This window comes from Pan paniscus, chromosome X (genome assembly GCF_029289425.2).
Source record: "Pan paniscus chromosome X, NHGRI_mPanPan1-v2.0_pri, whole genome shotgun sequence".
In the NCBI taxonomy this organism is placed as follows: Eukaryota; Metazoa; Chordata; class Mammalia; order Primates; family Hominidae; genus Pan; species Pan paniscus.
In genome coordinates this window covers 119,698,509-119,718,794 of record NC_073272.2, presented here as the reverse complement: position 1 = coordinate 119,718,794, position 20,286 = coordinate 119,698,509, and the positions used below count along the sequence as shown (strand labels likewise).

General features: G+C 46.3%; 2 protein-coding genes across 3 annotated transcripts in view; one reads left to right on the top strand and one right to left on the bottom strand.

The window, feature by feature from the left end:
- The window catches only part of LOC100973914 (putative uncharacterized protein CXorf42), a 179,881-nt gene that overhangs the window by 74,061 nt on the left and 85,534 nt on the right, over positions 1-20,286 (top strand). The gene's annotated exons all lie outside the window — the stretch shown is intronic.
- On the bottom strand, positions 871-19,862 carry LOC117977849 (rhox homeobox family member 2-like). Its single transcript, XM_063601809.1, has 4 exons — positions 19,731-19,862; positions 12,055-12,445; positions 11,080-11,125; positions 871-8,026 (listed from the first exon to the last, which is right to left on the bottom strand). The coding sequence occupies exons 2-4, from the start codon at positions 12,441-12,443 to the stop codon at positions 7,697-7,699; spliced, it is 765 nt and encodes a 254-aa protein (XP_063457879.1). The 5' UTR covers positions 12,444-12,445; positions 19,731-19,862; the 3' UTR covers positions 871-7,696.

Below are 20,286 nucleotides of genomic sequence, written 5' to 3'. Positions count from 1 at the left end.
CCCTCTGGTAGGAAGACAGAGATTAAACAAGAGAGCCAATAACCAAACAAAAAAGTAGAGAGACTGTGGGGTTAGGGATTTTAGCTCAGGTGCTTAGAGAGGGCATTTGAGCAGAATCATGAATGCAATAAAGGAGGCAGCCATGCAAAAACCTGTAGGAAGAGCATTCCAGGCAGAGAGAACAGCCAGTGCAAAGGCGCCAAGGTGGGAATGAGCTTGGTGTGTTCTCAAGACCCATGTGCTCAGGACCCAGCGGGCAGAGGAGGAAGCAGGGGAAAATGAGGCTAGGAAAGGAGGCAGACGAAGATGGCAGAATAGAAAGCTCCGCTGATCGTCCTCCTGCCACTCTGTGCAAGGACACCAAGTTAACAACTACCTACACAGAAAAAAACACCTTCTTAAAAACCAAAAATCAGGTGAGCACTTACAGTACCTGGTTTTAATTTCATATCACTGAAAGAGGCACTGAAGAGATATAGAAAACAATCCTGAATCACCAATGCTACCCCTTCCCCGCCCTGGCAGCCATGGCATGGTGTGGAGAGTGTTTCTGGGCACTGGGGACGAGAGAACACAGTTCTTTTGCTTCACGATTCAATTGTGAAGCATTGCACTCAGCAATGTCCTGTTACAGCAGAAAGGAAAACCAGATCAAACTCAGTTGATGCCCACTCACAGAGGGAGCATTTAAACCAGCCCTAGCCAGAGGGGAATCACTGATCCCAGCAGTCTGAACTTGAGTACCTGCAAACCTCACCATGAAGGGCCAAAGTGCTCTCAGTCTCTAAGTAAACTCGAAAGGCAGCCTAGGCCATAAGGACTGCAACTTTTAGGTAAGTCCTAGGGCTGAACTAGGCCCAGACACAGTGGATTGGGGGTGGGGGGGCGGGGAACACAACATGCTGAGACACTAGCTAGGACAGCCAAGGGAATGCTGGCATCACTTTTCCCTTAACCCCAGGATGCACAGCTTGTGGCTCTAAAAGAGAGCCCTTCCTTCTGCTTGAGGAGAGGAGAGGGAAGAGTTGGGAGGACTTTGTCTTGCATCTTGGATACCAACTCAGCCACAGCAAGATAGGGCTCCAGTCAGAGTCAACAGGCCCCTGTTCCAGCCCTAGTTCCCAAATGACATTTCTAGACAAACTGTGGGCCAGAAGGGAACCCACTGCCTTGAAGGAAAGGACCCCATCCTGCCAGCATTCATCACCTGCTAACTGAAGAGCCCTTGGGCCCTGAATAACCAACAGCAATACACAGGCACTACGTTGAGGGCCATCATGAGCCTCTGAGGCTTGCTGGCTTCAGGTACCAACACCACCACGGGGGCTAGAGCACCAAGCAGGTTCTTGAGGTTCCAGATTCCAGGACTTGACAGCATTTCTGGACCTGCCCCAGGCCAGAGGGGAGCCCACTGCCCTGAAGGATGAGTCCCAGACCAGGCAGCATTCACCACAAGCTAACTTAAGAGACCTTGGGCCTTAAGGGAACATTGATGGTAGTCTGTCAGTACTCCTTGTGGCCAGGGGTGGCAGTGGCTGTGGAGTGAGGCTCCTTTGCCTTTGGAAAGGGGAGGGAAAAGCAGGAAGGACTAGGTCTTATGGTTTCAGTGCCAGCTCAGCTGCAATACAATAGAACACCAGGTAGACTTAGAAGGTTTTTGACTCTAGTCCCTGACTCCTGGATGATGCTTCTAGACCCACCTGGGGCCTGGGGGAACTCACTGACCTGGAGGGAGGGACACAGGCCTGGCTGGCTTTGCCACCTGCTCATTGTAGAGCCCAGGGTCTTAAGCAAACATAGAGACAGTAGCCAGGGAGTGGTTACAGCAGGCCTTGGGTGAGACCCAGTGCTGTGCTGGCTTCAGGTCTGACCCAGCACAGTCATAGTGGTGGTGGCCACAGGGGTGTTAATACCTATGTCACTCCACCCCCAGCTTTAGTTGGCTCAGAACAGAGAGAGCGATTCTGTATGTTTGGGAGAAAATAAGAGAACAAGAGGCCAGGTGCGGTGGCTCAAGCCTGTAATCCCAGTACTTTGGGAGGTCGAGGCAGGTGAATCACAAGGTCAGGAGACCGAGACCATCCTGGCTAAACACAGTGAAACCCCATCTCTACTAAAAATACAAAAAATTAGCTGGGCGTGGTGGCATGCACCTGTAGTCCCAGCTTCTCGGGAGGCTGAGGCAGTAGAATCGCTTGTACTTACAGTGGAACGTTCCAAATGAACACCACCACATTGAAATACATTTAAAAATGAGGGCTCTTGGTAAAATCCCTTTTGGCTAAGGACGGGTTTGGCACTATGGAATGTTAAGTGCTATTCTCTTTGGATTAATCGGTCTTACACTTTTTGCTGACGGCTATGGGTGACAGGATTAGGCATGTGCAGGACCATGGGAGATGGGGAGCTTTTTCCTCCCCAGAAGGGGAATCCCGACAGCTGATGGAACTGCTGGAAAAGATCCCTTCACTACTGGCAAGTGGTCCCCTGAACTTTTCATTTTCAGTGTCACTGCAATGAATGGGTGGGTCCTTCTCTGGCCTCTGTGAGCTCTTCGCCTTCCCCACCCTGCCACAGGCAATGCTTTTCTCTCTCTCCTTTCCCTTTCTTATCTTTTCTATTACTCAGGGTGACCATCTTGCCCAGGGACCACGTGTTGAAATTCCTAGTCAGAAGTTGGATTAAAGATGACGGGACCCATCTAAGGACAAATTTAAGCCTTGCCAGTTTAATATTGGGTGCTAAGCAGAGTAGCTGATGTCTATGTTTCGTCACACATATTTTATTACTCTGGCCCAAACAGAAAAAGATAATTTTCCTTTGTGTTGCGGCTTGGCCCCCCAGGGCTATGGTGCAGCGAGCTGGGTCACTAGGGCCACTTAGGGAAACGGAACACAGAAGCCTGGCATGCTGGCAAACAGGTAAGAATTTCTTACCAGTCAGACTTCTGGCCTCTCTCTCTCTCTCTGTGCAAACAGGTTGAATAAATGGTAAAAATCACTGCTACTCTCCTGTAAAGTTTAAATTGATCAGAAAAAGCACTTGTAAGGCTAGTCTTAAGCTGTAGCAAATTTGGTATGCTTTGTGTGTCTTTCCATATTTTCTGTAATTAATGAGGGGTACCTTAGGATAGAATACAGGCTTAGGACACCTGTAAGCCCGCTGTTCAAGACAGCCAAGCAAACTGATCACTTATAAGCTCTGCTGCAGGTCCCTGAAAAACAAAAACAAAAACAAAAACAAAACAAAACTGGATAAGGTTTCCCTCTTGTCTTGTATGTCCTTGGGAGCTTGACCTTGTAACCATGTGGCCATGCTTTCTCTTCACAATGGCAGCCTGGGTTCAGGGTTCAATTCCTGGCTTGGAAAATGAGTCCTTTAACTTCTGTCTATGGATTTATATGTATTATGTGTTTGATGTTTATATATAAAAGAGCTTCCACTAATTGGTTTAAAAATAATAAAAGCTTAAATAACATATTTTGTCAGAAAAGTAAAAAGTGTAATGCCTTTTAGTTCATGTGTCTTAAGTAATTTTTGGGAAATAAAGACAGTTTTAAAAATTATTGGTAAAATGAAAATGTCAAATAAGGCAAACGTCGAGCTGTAACCAATCCAGCCATTCTCTATCTCACTTCTGATTTCTGTATGTAGTTTCCCTTTTTTGTCTATAACTCTCCCACCACCTGGCTGCACTGGAGTCTCTGTGAATCTGCTGTCATTCTGGGGGCTGCCCGATTTGCAAATCGTCCATTGCTCAATTAAACTCCTTTAAATTTAATTTGGCTGAAGTTTTTCTTTTATCACATGAGAACAGGACTTATAATGAGAAAAAAATAAGGTGGAATGATGGCATCCTAGGATTGCTGGCTTTAGAGTTGCTTTCAATCATATTCTATTGCTCCACGGTTTTGAATTTGCCTAAAGTTACCTTCTCAAGTACAGGTTGCAAATTGGAAGCTGCATCCTATATCTGGTCTGCAGATCTGTTTCGGATGACCAGTGTAATTTTAAATAAAACATATTTGAATTGATTGCTCAGATCTAAGGATCAGAAGGTTTCATGTAAACACTTATTTCTGGCCAATCTTTACAAACTGGAAAATCTGCCAGATCTGGACCCCAAAGTCCTGACCAGAAAAATTAGGCTGAAGCAGAGTAGTGGCCATTCCCTTTGGGGGAGACATATCCTTTCCCAGTTTACCAGTCCCCACTCTGCTTGTTTTCTTCATTTATGTTAGCTTCCTGGCCCTGTTAGCAGCTAGGTTTTCGACCCTTACTATTTTTTTAAAAAATTATAGGAAATGTCCAAAATATATAAAAGAAACATAAGATGAACACTCATATAGCCACCACCCACATTCAACAATTATTAATATCCAGTCTTGTTTCATCAGTAGCCTTGCTGATTTCTCCAACATCCCTGCACCCAACCTGGGATTATTTGGAAGCACATCGAGACATCACAAAAATTTCATCATTAACCATTTCAGGGCATGTTTAAATGATACACCCTTTTTATACAGACAGCCACAGTATCACTACCATAGCGAAAACATGGAAAAGCCTTTACAAATATCCACTCTGCTCACTTTTAAAAATTCCTCTCCATATTATTCACTTCATTTGATTCCTTTTCTCTGTCAAGAAGGGACAAACAGTAATTGTTGATCTGGGAAAATGGGGTCGAGCATGCACATAAACATGAATGGTACTCCCCACACTCTAGAAAACAATGCGTGAAATGATTTTTTTCATAAGGCATTCATTCCTATTTTTTCTGATTTTTTGAAATATGCCTGATAAACTTTTACCACTAAACCTACTCCAAATACATGAGTCATGCTATTACTGTCATGATTCCATAGGTGAGATGATATGGTTGGGATATTTGTCTCTGCCCAAATCTCATGTTGAAATGTCATCCTTATTTTCCCCAATGTTGGAGGTGAGGCCTGTTGGGACGTGTTTGGGTCATGGGGGTGGAAACCTCATGGCTTGATGCTGTCCTTGCAATAGTGAGCGAGTTATCACAAGATCTGGTTGTTTAAAAGTGTGTGGCACCTCCCACACCCACTCTCTCGCTCCTGCTCTCACCATGTGAGATGCCTGCTCCCAGTCTGTCTTCCACCATGACTGTAAGCTTCCTGAGGTCCTCACCAGAAGCAGATGCCAGCATCACACTTCCTGTTAAGCCTGCAGAACTGTGAGCCAACTAAACCTCTTTTCTTTATAAATTACTCAGCCTCAGGCATTTCCTTATAGCAAAACAAGAATGGCCTAACACATGAGACAACAGAGATATAGTAGGTTAAGCGACTCATTCAAGGTAACAAAGACAGCGTAGAGCTGCAGCAAGAACCCAGACCACCTTATTTTTAATCAGATCTCTTTCTGTTATACCACATAGGAAAGGTGGAACAACAGGTTATAATAATATGATGATAGGAGATAATATAGAATAATAGTAGAAAACATTTCTGTGTGCTTACTCTGGCTGGGCATTGTGGAAGGCCACTTACATATGTTATTTATTCCTCTCATCAATTCTGTGATATAATATTATCATCTTATAGAGAATAATAATGATACTACAGAGCTTAAGTAAAATGCCCAGGGGGAAACAGCTGGGAAGTGGTGCATCTGGGATTGGAAGCCAGATTGCCCTAACTGTGGCATCCCAGTGCACCACCGCTGAATTAAACTTGACAAAGCATGGGCTCTGGAGGCAGACAAACTTGGCTTCAGATCCTGTTCCTCTGATTAGCTTTGCACCGTGGATAAGTTTCCTCTTCTTTCAATGAAGATGCTAGAACCTCACTATTAGGATTCATTTGAGCATCAAACAAAATCATCCAAGGAAATTATTTTATTGCTTGTCACATAGTAAAGGCATACAAGACGTTAGCTGCTAATAAAATGGGAATGAAAGTTTTAAAGGGTACTGTCTCCAGTAATGTTCTCCATCAGAAAAAATTGTAACTTGTTCTCCACCCAGCCCCTTGAACTAGTCCCATTGTATGCTACCTAAACAATGTGTTGTTCAAGGTCAGTAAATGACATCCTAACTATAATTCTATGAATTTGAATTTCTTAAGGTACAAGAACTCTGCTTTGAAGTTCAGAATCTAGGTTACCAGAGCTAGACAACATCTTGACCTATAATTCTAACAGGTACTTATCAGATACATGAAAACAAATGCCAACTGAGTATAGGAGATCTCATTTTCTACATAAAGGAAACATATATGGCTAAAAATGTCTTTTGATGGTGTAAAAATTTTATGAATCTGATAACCACGGGGAGGGATAATGGAAGTATGACTTCAATCTCCCCTCCTCCCCTTTTACCTTTCTTTGCCTATTTCTGAGTATCTCTAGGCTACCAAATGTTTCAGTCTGAATGTAGAAAAAACAAAATAATGAGCAGGAATAGACCGACTGGCACAAAATGTACCAAATGGAAACACTTTCCAGACGGAATGTACACTGACATGCGCGACTTACTGTAAATAATTATACAAAACACAATACAATGAGAACAAGAGCAAAAAAAAAAAAAAAAAAAAAAAGGAAAATCTCAATCGGAGAAGAAAAAAGAATCCACTTGGCCAAGAGGCATGCATTAATGCATAGTGAATTCATGGACTTTCCTTATTCCCACCAAGGCTTGTGGCTTCAGGGGTATGAATAAACCTCCTTCTCCTTGCAAAACCCTCACACCAAATGCAATTGCGTGGCTGAAGCTTGACACCCACAATTGTGAAGAGAGAAGTGGGGAATGAAAAGCAGCAGACAGCCTGACAGAAAGTTCATGCTCACCCAAGAAAATGGAATTTTCCTTCAGGCTGAAAACATAATCATTATGAAACTGGCCATCCAATAATTTTCAGAGAAAATATTGTTGTAACCATGACTCCTTATCTGCAGGCATTGCAGTCACTTCACAGGATGACCACAATGTTCATGATCACTTTTTAAAAACTTTTTGGTATATTTTTTCTTTTCTTTTGTTGTGGTAAACCATATAAAAATTTGCCATTTTAGCCATTAAATAAGTGTATAATTTCATGGCATTATTTACACTTACACTTTTAAAAGAAAATTACTTTAAAGAAGTCTTCCATAGCAAGAAAAAACTTAATGAATTTTTAAGAGTGGGCATGGCTTCCTTCCCGATACCATTTTGGTTTTGCTGTTTTCCACCCTGGCAGTAACTTGAAACACACTATTCTCTCATTAGGGACTCACACCACCCCATCCTGCACATGTACCTGGTATCAATGGGGGCAGAGAGGAGATGAGTATGGGGTGTTGGGGGTGGGGGTGGAAGAGAATGTGTGGGTCGGTGTAAGCCTGCCATGGGCACATGGGAAAATTCTGTGACATGCACAGCCCCCAGATGGTGACTCAAGATTACTGCATGAGACGAGAGTCTGTGACATTCGGTTTGAACGGCATTTCTTAACAATTTTTATTGAGAACTTACTGACCCCATGTGACACACAAAACAAATGTACATACCCTTCACATATTTATAGAAACATTTTTAAAGGTGCCCTAAAAATGGGTCAATGATGTACTTTTCTTTAAAACATGTAATAGACATTCGATGAACTACTTTTGATGGGGTGCTATGCAAAATATGAATCTGGCTCAAAGACACTCTGGCAAAAAGTGGCACAGAGGCTATCCCTTAGACATTGGGGAATGTGAAAGAAGGCACGATAACAAAAGGGAATGGGCCAAATTCAGCCTGGCCAGCGGGTGGCATAGGTGGAAGAAGCATGAGTGGAAGGGGCAAGGACGGAGGAGGAAAGGGTGGCATGGGGAAACACAGGCTGCTGGAATGGCTGTGGCCCCAGAAGTAACCATCTCTCATCCCGCTGATGAACAAGGGTGCCATTATGGCCTCAGCTGCGGTTACCATGACAGGCTGGCCCACTGCCATGAAGGGCAGCATGTTTCTTGCCATTGATGCCCTCTGATGTCTCTCCCATTTGGCTCTTCTATTCTCAAACCAAATCTTCAATCAGAGGAAAAAAGAAACAGGTTTAGTATACTGAGCATTTAATTTCATCATGGAAAAAAACACAACAAGCAACTCTCTATGTCCTTAACCTTTTCAGGTGTATCAAGACAAGCTACTTCCTTACTACTAAAATATCTTAGAAAGGTGAACACCACACCTTTCCCCTAGTGAGCTCCAAGTATGTGCTACGTACGCTCTGGCTTGGCTTATTTCTTTGTCTCTCTCCTTTTATCTGTAATATTACTTTTTCCACTCTTGGGTGCAGGTGTAGCCGATGAGTGGGACTCGATCCCTGCTGGTATTGCTATGTGTGGCATGTCTGCTTGCAGATACTTGACCATCAGCTACCCAGCTGCCCACCAACTCCTACTTACTAGGCCACTGTCACCCTGGTCGTGGGGGAAGCTGAGCTTGGAAAAAAAGGCGGGGGTGCCTTTTAAAGTCACACCAAGAAGATGAGGCCCCCGTTTTGAAAAGCCCATCTTCAGTGTAAAGTAAAAAATCGATAAGAGTACATTGTATTTTAAAACAAGTTTTCTTTCCTTCAAGAAATTCTAAGGGGTCATTCATCTTCTGAAACTCCTTGAGAATTAAAAAGATGGTATATTGCAAGGCAAGTCTCGTTATAGGGGGCCCAGGGAGTTTGTGGATTGTCTTGCTGGGAAATGAGGGTATCTGAAGCCCTGGACACTCTTCACACTTCAGCTTGAAGCTTTGTGGAAGGAGGACTCAAATGTTGTCCAAATTCACAAAAATTCTCAAAAAGCTTTGCCCAGTTGAGAGTTTGAGAGAAAGGAAGCATTGCTAATTCTGCATGCTCCAACTCATCCCTCCCTCCAAATCTTCCTGGGCTAAGGACAAGGTCAGCTCACTTTGTTCTCCCTATAGTCCTGGGATATGGGACAGAGACTTGGTTGCCCAGTTCCATGGGACGCCTTCAGCCATCTAGCCTCACTACTCAAGCAGAAGATCCCAATCTCATCAGCATTCCCAAAGCGGGAGTGTCCAAATAGGCAACTCTGAACATGTTCAGTAGTAATGTGGAGGAGGTATCAAAAAACACTACTCCCTAAACACCTGCCAATTGTTAAAAGACCAAAAAATAAAACCTGTCAATTAAACAACACTATCCCCCAAGCTTCTAGTTAATGACATTTCCATTGTATTTTGATCCTTCTGGAAGTTCCCAAACTGCAAATTTTATGGGACAAAGGGACTCTTCTCCCTGTTTGATGCCCCATTTCCTTCTCCCATCTTACTATTTGGAGTCCTTCTCCCTCATGAATACATAGTCTAAATTTTAAGCCTACCGTAATAGTGCTTGTTTAGAGACAATTCCAATGTACCTGTGGTCAAAGGTTCATAAACATAAGCAATGCCAAAAGTGGGCCAAATGTGCTGTGGGACAACATTAGGTCCCTATTCTCAGTATTGGTTTCATAAAACAGCCCTTACTATCTTTACAAAACAGAGGGGGGAAACATCTATTAAAAATTTTTGGAGATATTCATGCTGAAATGTTTGGCAATAGATGAGAACATCATGCCTTTTTCCTTATTTGCTGAGTGAGAGTGGTCCTTTTGCCTTCAGAACTGCATTGAGTGAATGCTACGTAAACCCAGGGAGGGGAAAGGCAATTCACCAAAACGTCAATATTGCATCTCCCCCAAATTGGCATTGCCTGCCTGAGAAAATGGAGGGCAACAGGATGCCAACACTCAGTGCCCCATTTTGTCAGGCTGCTTTTCTGCATGCCACCATTGACAGAACCGCAGCATAGCTCCCTCACTGCACTCACACACATGAGCTCTGCAGAAAAGCTATTAAGGTCATCCCGATTTTTCTTTCTTTTCTTCCTTTTTTGCAAATACTCCTTTGGATCCACTGACCTACAAATTTATTATCACAGCCTGAGCAAATAAATAAAAAGGTATTTCAAATTACCACAGGTAAGAGTCTAGCCTGACCTGACAGCCATCCCCCACTATCAACACATTCCACAAAACACATCTCTTCCTATTAGTACAACAAACTGGAAGAAACAAAAAATCTCTTAAATGCTAGAAATTGATCAAGAAAATATTCACTGATGCATTTGGTAGTTTCAAAAGTTGAATGGGGGCAGCTTCCCCAAGCCATGAGTGTGACTGTATACAATTCTTGCCTAACACTTCCATCCTTAGGTTGGTGGAAATTTATGAAAAATTGATCTTGTAGTTTGTTTTGGTTTCTAGATAAACTTGCAAAGGTTGCAAGCCTTTTCGCTATCTCTACCATAATGCAAAACCAACTATGTCAGCAATGTTTTCAGCCTGCCATATCAAAGTATTCCAGAAAATTAAAATTTAGAGCTGCCACTCTCTACAAGGCTTCACCAAATACTTAAAAACAGTAGTAGGAGGGCCAGGCACTTGAACTTTATGCTATCCCCCGCCATCAGTCTCAGCTTAAGGAAACATACGTTCTGGTTGGGAATTATTCCTTTACCCCAATGCCTAAACATTTATAAATTCTTAACCAAAGAGTTTATGCTTGGTTTTAAATATATTAAATAATTTAGTTTAATGGAGCTCTTTGGAGCATTAGTTCGAATAATCCCCATGTCAGAAAACCCCAGGATGCCTCCACATGGAAGTGCTACCTAAAGGATACCAGTGCTAGGAATTCAATCTTATATATTATGCTATATTTCATTTATACTGTTATATATTATATATATTTGTAATTTGGAATACATATATTTATATATTTGTAATTTATTCAAGTGTAGAATATATTTTATACACAAGGAATAAAGGAAACAGTTCAGTACTCATTTTTTTTCCGTGGATTGTCATGTTCCCTCTGGTAATGGGAAATTTCCACAAGCTGAGCTTTCCTTACCGCATTTTCCAGCCACAAAGATCCCAAAGTTCAGACCTCATTGCCTATACATGAAAAAGGCCACAAAAACACCAAGATGGCAATGTCTGGGTCAAAGTGTGTCCAAGCCCTGAAGCGGGTTTTAGAATGGCTCCCCTGCCCGATTGCTTTTTCGGTTTACTGACCTGCACTGCGAGTTCAGTCACATTCATGCTTCTTGCCAGCCACCTTCTATGGAAGAAACCACACGTGTTCAGCATTTGGAGTTGTGGGTGTCGTTTCATTCTTGTGTTTAATTTTTTATTCTACCAACTCCCCACACCCAGTAGGCTGTTCTGTAACACCCAGCTGAGCCTCACATTAGGAACATTTCTCTCATGCCACAAATAAAGGAGATGCCAAAAAAAAAAAATCAGGGCGGTGGCTCACGCCTATAACACCAGCACTTTGGGAGGCCGAGGCAGGAGGATCACTTGAGGTCAGGAGTTCGAGACCAGCCTGGCCAATATGGCGAAACCCCGTCTCTACTAAAAATTCAATAATTAGCCGGGCGTGGTGGCTGGCGCCTGTAATCCCAGCTACTTGGGAGGCTGAGGTAGGATAATCTCTTGAACCTGGGAGGCAGAGGTTGCAGTGAGCCGAGATCGCACCATTGCACTCCAGCCTGGGTGTCCCAGCGAGACTCTTTCTCCAAAAAATAAAAAAAAAAAAACCCATAACAAAAAAAAATCGTTAATCAATATAAATGACATTCTAACTTACTATTTGAAACTTAGAAAAATTAACACCAAAGGAAACCCAGACGAACGACGGACTTCTCAGAATTTTAAATAAGGTCAGAATGCGACCCTGCACTTGCTGTACAGAATCTTAATCGCCTCATCTTTATTTCTGCCTCGCCTGGGATAGGAGTTATTTATCATAACTGACCTCAGCCCAACGTTGCCCAACTTGGTTCATTTAAATTCTGCATGATGCCTAATAGGCATAGCCCCACTACAGAACCCACTAGGTGCCAGGGGTCTGCGGGGAGGGGACGGCAGCAACACCAGGCCCCAGATGGGTTTTGGTTCAGGAGGGGAGAGGGTAGGAGAGGGACTGCGGGAAAGCCAAACGCCGCCTCCCTGCAAACCGCGCGCCAACCAGAGCAATGGGCTTACCGCAGGAACTCACTGGGGAACTGCTCGCATTGGAAAATGCGCTCCAGCTCCTGCAGCTGCAATGGGGTGAAGGCGTTGCCAGGCTCCAGCCCCCCGACGGCGCCCTGTGGGCGCGAATCCTGCTGCCCAGGTTCCTTCTCGCTCTGGTCGCTGTCCTCAACGTTGCCATCGCTGCGGCTGGTGCCCTCGAGGTTTCCTTCCCATAGGTGGCCAGGAACTTCTGCGCCGCCGCCATCTTTTTCTCCTCCGCCGCCATCTTTTTCTTCTCCGCCTTGGGCTCCTGCCGACTTTAACTTTTCTCCTGCTGCTGTGCCTTGCTCAGGCTCAGGCTGTGCATCCTCTTCCTCCTCTTCGGCCTCTTCAGTAAGCGACAGCACCATAGCATTCATATCTGGAAAAGGAGAAACCCCAAGGGAAAGATCAAGGCATTGGTCCTGAGGGTGTTGGAAGGAGGTGGTGAGGGGCTACACTCTTGAGAGCAGTGGTAGTGCAGGGGCATCATCCAGTCCACTCGCCTCTCCCAGAGAACCTTGGTTTCCTGAGTTCGCAAAAGCATGTGTCCCATCAAGGTACTGACCCTGTAGTTCTTTCTCCTCGTCGACTCCAGGGCTGAGCAAGCTGGTGATATACTGGCTACACTGGTCCGGAGGCTGCATACCCTGAGTGGTGTGGATGGAGCTGTTCTGCAGATTCTGAGCTGGGGCCACCACGATCTCCTAGGCAGTGCTAGAACTGTGAGTCGCCGCCTGGAGGGTTCTTCCGGTGTCTAGACTCAGCAACAGTGTATCCACTTAGGGACCTCCTCTCTTGCTTTTCTGCTTCCCGCTATTTGCTGTGTGTTGGGCCTGCTGAGGTGCGCATGCCTCAGGGGCTTGGCCTTGCCCCGGAGAGGGGGAGCACGCGTTGGTGGTGTGGGGGGGAGGGGTAAGTGGTGTAGTAGGGTGTGGGGGAGGGGGGAGTAGGGCGTGGGAGGGGGAGTAGGATGGGGTGGGTGCTTGCATGCGTTGTCCTGTAGACAGGCATGCGTGAGTGTGGAACTTGGGGAAGCTGCTGTGCTGAATTGTGCAAGCCCATTTTATGGCGATAAGGGAGATTTTGCACTAGCTCCATGCTTCCTAGGTCTCCAGGAACAGGAGCTTGGGCCTGGATTTGCAAAGCTTGTCGGCTGCGCAAATGCACTATGTAAAAATGCAGCACACTCCTTGAGAAAGTCCACTATTAATTCTTAGTAATGAATCCACATCAAAGTGCAAGGGTGGAAACATGCACAATGCTTAGAGCATCCGAGATTGCTTTTCTTTTCTTTTCTTTTCTTTTTTTTTTTTGAGACAGTCTTGCTCTGTCTCTGGAATGCAGTGGCACTATCTGGGCTCACTACAGCCTCCATCTTCTGGGTACCTAGATTCAGTAACAGTGTATCCACTTACAGACCTCCTCTCTTGCCTTTCCTCTTCCCACTATTTGCTGTGGGTTGGGCCTGCTGAGGTGCGCATGCCTCAGGGGCTTGGCCTTGCCTTGGGCACGGGAGAGCACGTGTTGGAGTGGGGGCAGTAGGACGGGGGGAGGGGGGGGAGTAGGGCGGGGGAGGGAGTAGGGCGGGGGGGCGTAGGGTGGAGGGGGGGAGTAGGGCGGGGGGGCCGGGGAGTAGGATGGGGTGGGTGTTTGCATGTATTGTGCAGGTACTCAGGAGTGCCTCAGCCTCCCGAGTACCTGGAACTACAGGTGCGCACCAGCACACCTGGGTAATTATTGTATTTTTAGTAGAGACAGGGTTTCACCATGTTTGCAGGGCTGGTCTGGAACTGCTGGCCCCAAGTGATCCACCCACCTCGGCCTCCCAAAGTGCTGGGATTACAGGCGTGAGCCACCGTTCCCAGCTGCAGCCAAGATTTCTAAAATTGCAGGGCATCCTTCCTTTGCCTTTGGTTGTGACTGTGGATAGCGCAGCTTCTGCTATGTCTCTGGCTACAGACCCATTACAAATGCGCACTTACCTTCTGTGCTGAGCTGGTGCTGTGGACCTGCAGTGATTTCCCTTCTTTCCTGCTGCTGCATAGCCCTCTTTTCCTCTACTCCTGCCCTTTTCTACAGATATCTTTCTGAGCTCTTGTTTAGGAATAAATACATTTTATTTATTGTCAAATAAACACAGCCAGGACAGATTGAGCGCTCTAAGATTCTTCCTTTAAGAAGTGTTTTGTAGATACTGCAGGACTTGTTAATGTCCTGAATATAGAGAGTAGGTTTTAACCATAGAACCTATCCTCCATCGTTTGAGTGACTCATTCTATTTTTGCTTGCACAATGACCCTTTTCATCAACCTTATTTTATATAAGAAATTAAACTAGTTTGTGGGCCCCTACGTGTACTGTGGGTTCCGGTCACCCCAACGACTGATCCTAATGGATGAGTGCACGCATCATACCTCATGTTCCCAGAGGATGGGTAAGAAAACAGCTGGAAAATATTTGACCAATTCACGTTCAAAGAGATGGGAAGGGATGACGATCTAACAGCCTCTTTCTGATTTTAACTAAGATGTCTCCTCCTCAGGCTGGCTCTTCCTGGAGCTAAACTGCTGGAATCTGAAATTTTGCTTTGCTTCCTGTTGCTAGCTGGCTAATCTCACTTGATCACTCTCCGTTTGTGTTAGTTTTCTCATCTGTAAAATGGGAATAACAATGATAACTATCTCATGGGGTTTTCGCATAGATGGAGATGATTAAACATGCTGCCTCACATTTCCTGCTTCTGTCAGTTTGTATGTGTTTATTTACAAGGGTCCTTGAAAGAAGAGAGATGATGGCTATTCTCCGGCAGTGGGCAACAGGGGCAAGATGTTTTATTGTGAAAATAATGGTTCTGTAAGTCTTTTTGTACCTATATGTACTTCACTCAGTAAACCTTTGTTGGCTGCTGTGTTGACAGGGCCCTGTGGCAAGAAATGTGGGGATTGCCACAATGTCTGATCGATGCCTGACCATTGAGATGTAGGTTCTCATAGTGTAGTGGGATCGATAAGGAATCAGAGAGACTGATGGGGTTCAGGAGGATATTTATTATTTAGGTGCACTGGCCCAGTAAGATTAACATCCAAAGAACTGAGCCCTGAACAAAGAGTTAAGTTACTTTTTAAGCATTTCGTGGGGCAGGGGGAAGCATATTGCAGAAGTGAGAAACAGAGACAGTTATTCAATTAATTGAGACATGCATTACATCATTTCTTACTTTTCAAGGAAAAGCATGTTTTATGACTTGAGTTTATCTGTCTAGTGAACTTGCAGCTGCACAGCTAGGGAAACAGGGTCTTCACAATGCCTGGGAAAGGAGGAGAGATAAGGCTCACTAGCCACAGAAAAACAGGCAGTTAATTTTTAAAGGACTCCAACTCTTTCTCTTTCTCAGGGGAATTGGGTTTTCTTACATACAACTGAGTTTCTGCTTACATATTCTTTTTTTTTTAATTTAATTTTATTTTTATTGATCATTCTTGGGTGTTTCTCACAGAGGGGGATTTGGCAGGGTCATAGGACACTAGTGGAGGGAAGGTCAGCAGACAAACAAGTGAACAAAGGTCTCTGGTTTTCCTAGGCAGAGTGTTTGTGTCCCTGGGTACTTGAGATTAGGGAGTGGTGATGACTCTTAACGAGCATGCTGCCTTCAAGCATCTGTTTAACAAAGCACATCTTGCACCGCCCTTAATCCATTTAACCCTGAGTGGACACAGCACATGTTTCAGAGAGCACAGGGTTGGGGGTAAGGTCATAGATCAACAGGATCCCAAGGCAGAAGAATTTTTCTTAGTACAGAACAAAATGAAAAGTCTCCCATGTCTACTTATTTCTACACAGACACGGCAACCATCCGATTTCTCAATCTTTTCCCCACCTTGCCCCCCTTTCTACTCCAGAAAACCGCCATCGTCATCATGGCCCATTCTCAATGAGCTGTTGGGTACACCTCCCAGACGGGGTGGTGGCCAGGCAGAGGGGCTCCTCACTTCCCAGTAGGGGCGGCCGGGCAGAGGCGCCTCTCAGCTCCCGGACCGGGTGGCTGGCCAGGCAGGGGGCTGACCCCCCCATCTCCCTCCCGGACAGGGCGGCTGGCCGGGCGTGGGGCTGACGCCCCCACCTCCCTCCCGGACGGGGCGGCTGGCTGGGCGTGGGGCTGATTCCCCCACCTCCCTCCCAGACGGGGCGGCTGGCCGGGCGGGGGGCTGACCCCCCCACCTCCCTCCCGGACAGGGCGGCTGGCTGGGCAGAGGGGCTCCTGGCTGGGCAGAGGGGCTCCTCACTTCCCAGTAGGGGCGGCCGGGCAGAGGCGCCCCTCACCTCCCGGACGGGGCGGCTGGCTGGGCGGGGGGCTGAGCCCCCCACCTCCCTCCCGGACGGGGCAGCTGGCCGGGCAGGGGGCTGACCCCCACCTCCCTCCCGGACGGGGTGGCTGCCGGGCGGAGACGCTCCTCACTTCCCAGACGGGGTGGCAGCCAGGTGGAGGGGCTCCTCACTTCTCAGACGGGGCGGTTGCCAGGCGGAGGGTCTCCTCACTTCTCAGATGGGGCGGCCGGGCAGAGACGCTCCTCACCTCCCAGACGGGGTCGCGGCCGAGCCAAGGCGCTCCTCACATCCCAGACGGGGCGGCGGGGCAGAGGCACTCCCCACATCTCAGACGATGGGCTGCTGGGCAGAGACGCTCCTCACTTCCTAGATGGGATGGCGGCCGGGACGAGGCACTCCTCACTTCCCAGGTGGGATGGCGGCCGGGCAGAGACGCTCCTCACTTTCCAGACTGGGCAGCCAGGCAGAGGGGCTCCTCACATCCCAGACGATGGGCAGCCAGGCAGAGACGCTCCTCACTTCCCAGACGGGGTGGCGGCCGAGCAGAGGCTGCAATCTCGGCACTTTGGGGGGCCAAGGCAGGCGGCTGGGAGGTGGAGGCCGTAGCGAGCCGAGATCACGCCACTGCACTGCAGCCTGGGCACCATTGAGCACTGAGTGAATGAGACTCCGTCTGCAATCCCGGCACCTCGGGAGGCCGAGGCTGGCGGATCACTCGCGGCTAGGAGCTGGAGACCAGTCCGGCCAACACAGCGAAACCCCATCCCCATCAAAAAAACACGAAAACCAGTCAGGTGTGGCGGCGCGCGCCTGCAATCGCAGGCACTCGGCAGGCTGAGGCAGGAGAATCAGGCAGGGAGGCTGCAGCAAGCCGAGATGGCAGCAGTACAGTCCACCTTTGGCCCGGCATGAGAGGGAGACCATGGAAAGGAGAGGGAGAGGGAGACGGGAGAGGGAGAGGGAGAGGGAGAGGGAGAGGGAGAGGGAGAGGGAGACGGGCTCTGCTTACATATTCTTTAATTTCTTTTAATTCCTATTTCCATTCCCCGCTTTGGTGCTTTTTATAACAAAGGTGTTAATAGAAAGCACCACTACTTGCCACCTCTTCGCGGAGCTGAGCTGCTTCTACTGGCAGTGGCTGATATTTGGTTAATGCCATCAACTGTGCGGTAGTGTGTCGGGTTACTATTGCCTCTATAGTTGACTGAATACTCCTAATAAGCAGGCGTAAAAGGCAAGGGAGGATGAGGCAGTTGCCAAGAATAAGCAAGAACCTACCAATGAGGGTTTTGAATCCTCCAAAGGCTGAGAACCATCCTCCAAACAAGGAATCCAGGGACCACCCGGATCAAGTCTGAACTAGAACATGGGCCAACTCGCGCATTCTAGCTGTGATTTCCATAATAGCTTGGCCATTATCATCGATTTCTAGGCAACAGTTGGTTAAATTAAATTTTCTACATACTCCTCCTTCTGAGGCTAAGAGGTAATCCAAAGCTAATCTATTTTGATGTATAGCATTTCTTATTTGTGTTGCTTGTATTGCCAATAAACCTAGTGCCCTTGGTGTTTCATTGGTTACAATTTCAAGGACTACCTACAACCTTATGATGCAGTTGAGCATATAGATTGGGGTGCAATATCCCCATGAACCGTCTTGCACCCAGATAGCTGGCTTATAATATTTAATGATTCTTTCAGGAGACCATTCATTATCTTTTCAGTCTCCTATGTCCACATCTTTTTGACATTTGTGTCTATTTTTGTGATTATGCTTCTTCTAGTTCTTCTTTTATTTTCATCATAAACTGGATATCCTAAGAGTTCCTCTTGCTTTAGAGGAATTAGAAAGAAGGATGGCTTGATTGTTCCTAACACACATGCCCCTGTCCATTTAGCCGGCAGTTGCTGATATACCCATGCTCCACAGACCCATTATAGGCCAGAGGATGCCTTCCAAGCATTTGGAGCCTCTAGCTGATTCCAAGTGTGGCTTAGAGTAGAGAATCAAGAGAAAGGGTTTGGACCTGGTAAGTAGGAGTCATTCTGGGCATTTCTCCATAGAGTTTTGTTTTTAGTCTCATCATAATGCTGTTGCCCTAGGCAGGTTGTTTCTCCTGCTGCCTCTGTGAAAGCCTTTCCCCATCGGGTGATACAGTACTTTTTAATTACGGAGGTTTTTAACAACCAAACACTGGCTGAGGCTGTTGGTTCACTGGCAGGGTTAGGCAAAGTGAAGTTACCTTGTGGCATTAATTCCTTTGCCTCCCATGGCCACTGGTCACCCATATTAGTTCCTCCACATACATAGCATGAGGAAATTCCTAAGCTGCCAGTTATGTTTTCAGCTAGTTGAGCAAATATGTTTTTGGGTGATGGGGGAAGCTCAGGCACTGGCTGATCAAAATGCTTATAGAATGACTTATGGACCCAGAATTGGGGGATTGGACACATTTGAGTCCTTCTAGTCTTTTTGACAATCAGTAGTGGAACTCCAAGGCCTGCTTCTTGTCTATCAACTCATAATAGTGCTGCCTGCCCTGTAGACCAAAAAGGTAGCTCTGGCTTTAAGATAGTAAAATTTAAAGAATTGCATGTCCTTGTCTTACAATTTAGTTTGACTGACATACTACTTAGCAGAGCAGTCCATCCTGAATATAAGAGTTGGAGCTGTGTTAGCGTAGACCACTGAATGTTACGGTCCGGGCATCCGATTTGTGGTTCTCCATACAGATGTTTAGGGCTGTTCCTGCTCAGCCTCTCTTGTGTTAAACCATTGCAGGCTGCTTCTGTTTTTTTTAAGATTATGAACATATGCGGCATGGCAGGCATCAAAGTACAAGGAACTACGCCTTTTATAGGAGGGAGGGGCTTCTTTGGTTCGAGCTATAAGCTCTCCTTCTTTTTCTCCCTCTGATTTAATATGTACCTCAAACCAGAATTCATAAGGTAAGAGTTTAGGGTCATAACCTACATATAGCTGATTATTTCCTGGGTCACAGAATGAATAGGTGGTCTGGTTGTATGTGCAGATTCCTAACTTGGTTCCTGTACATTCATAGTAGGTATGGTACAGTAGAGTTTTAACTATGGTGTTTCTTACCCAGGTAGTGTGTACACAGTATGGGCATCTTTCTAGAGATTTCTCCTTTTTTAGTATAGGCAGAAATGGTAAGAACATTAGTGTATATAATAGAAACATGCTTACACTACACATGGGCATGGCAAACCTTCCTCTGGGCATAGACATTTGCAGCATTTGCAGTAATAACATAACATAATAACCAGTATTGACAGAATTATAGCTAGGCTTATAAATTGTATCCACATTTGCTTACCCGGAGATGGTCCTTTTAGCTTCGGCTGTGCATAGACTAGTCAGCTTCCGGGCTGTGATTAGAGCAGAGCTTGCAGGATTCTCAAGCTTCACCTGTGCGTAGACTGACCAGCCTCTGGTGTGGTCAGAGCAGGGCAGTTGTCCTTCTTACCGGTAGTTGGGTTTTGCCATAGGACTGTTCGGGTGGGGCAATCTGGGTCTTGTTGGCTAGTCCACTGGTCGTCATGGGGAGTCACTGCTGCCGCTGGTTTTAGCCAGCTATGGTGAATCCAAGGTGTGACACCTGCAACTTTAACAGCAGTGGGAGTAGACATGATCACAATATGGAGCCCATCCTATAAGGGCCCCAGGGTTGTTGGATTCCACCTTGTTTTTCTTTTTTTTTTTTGAGATGGAGTCTTGCTCTGTTGTCCAGGCTGGAGTGCAGTGGCGCAATATCGGCTCACTGCAAGCTGTGCCTCCCGGGTTCATGCCATTCTCCTGCCTCAGCCTCCCAAGTAGCTGGGACTACAGGTACCCACCACCATGCCTGGCTAATTTTTTGTTTTCGTATTTTT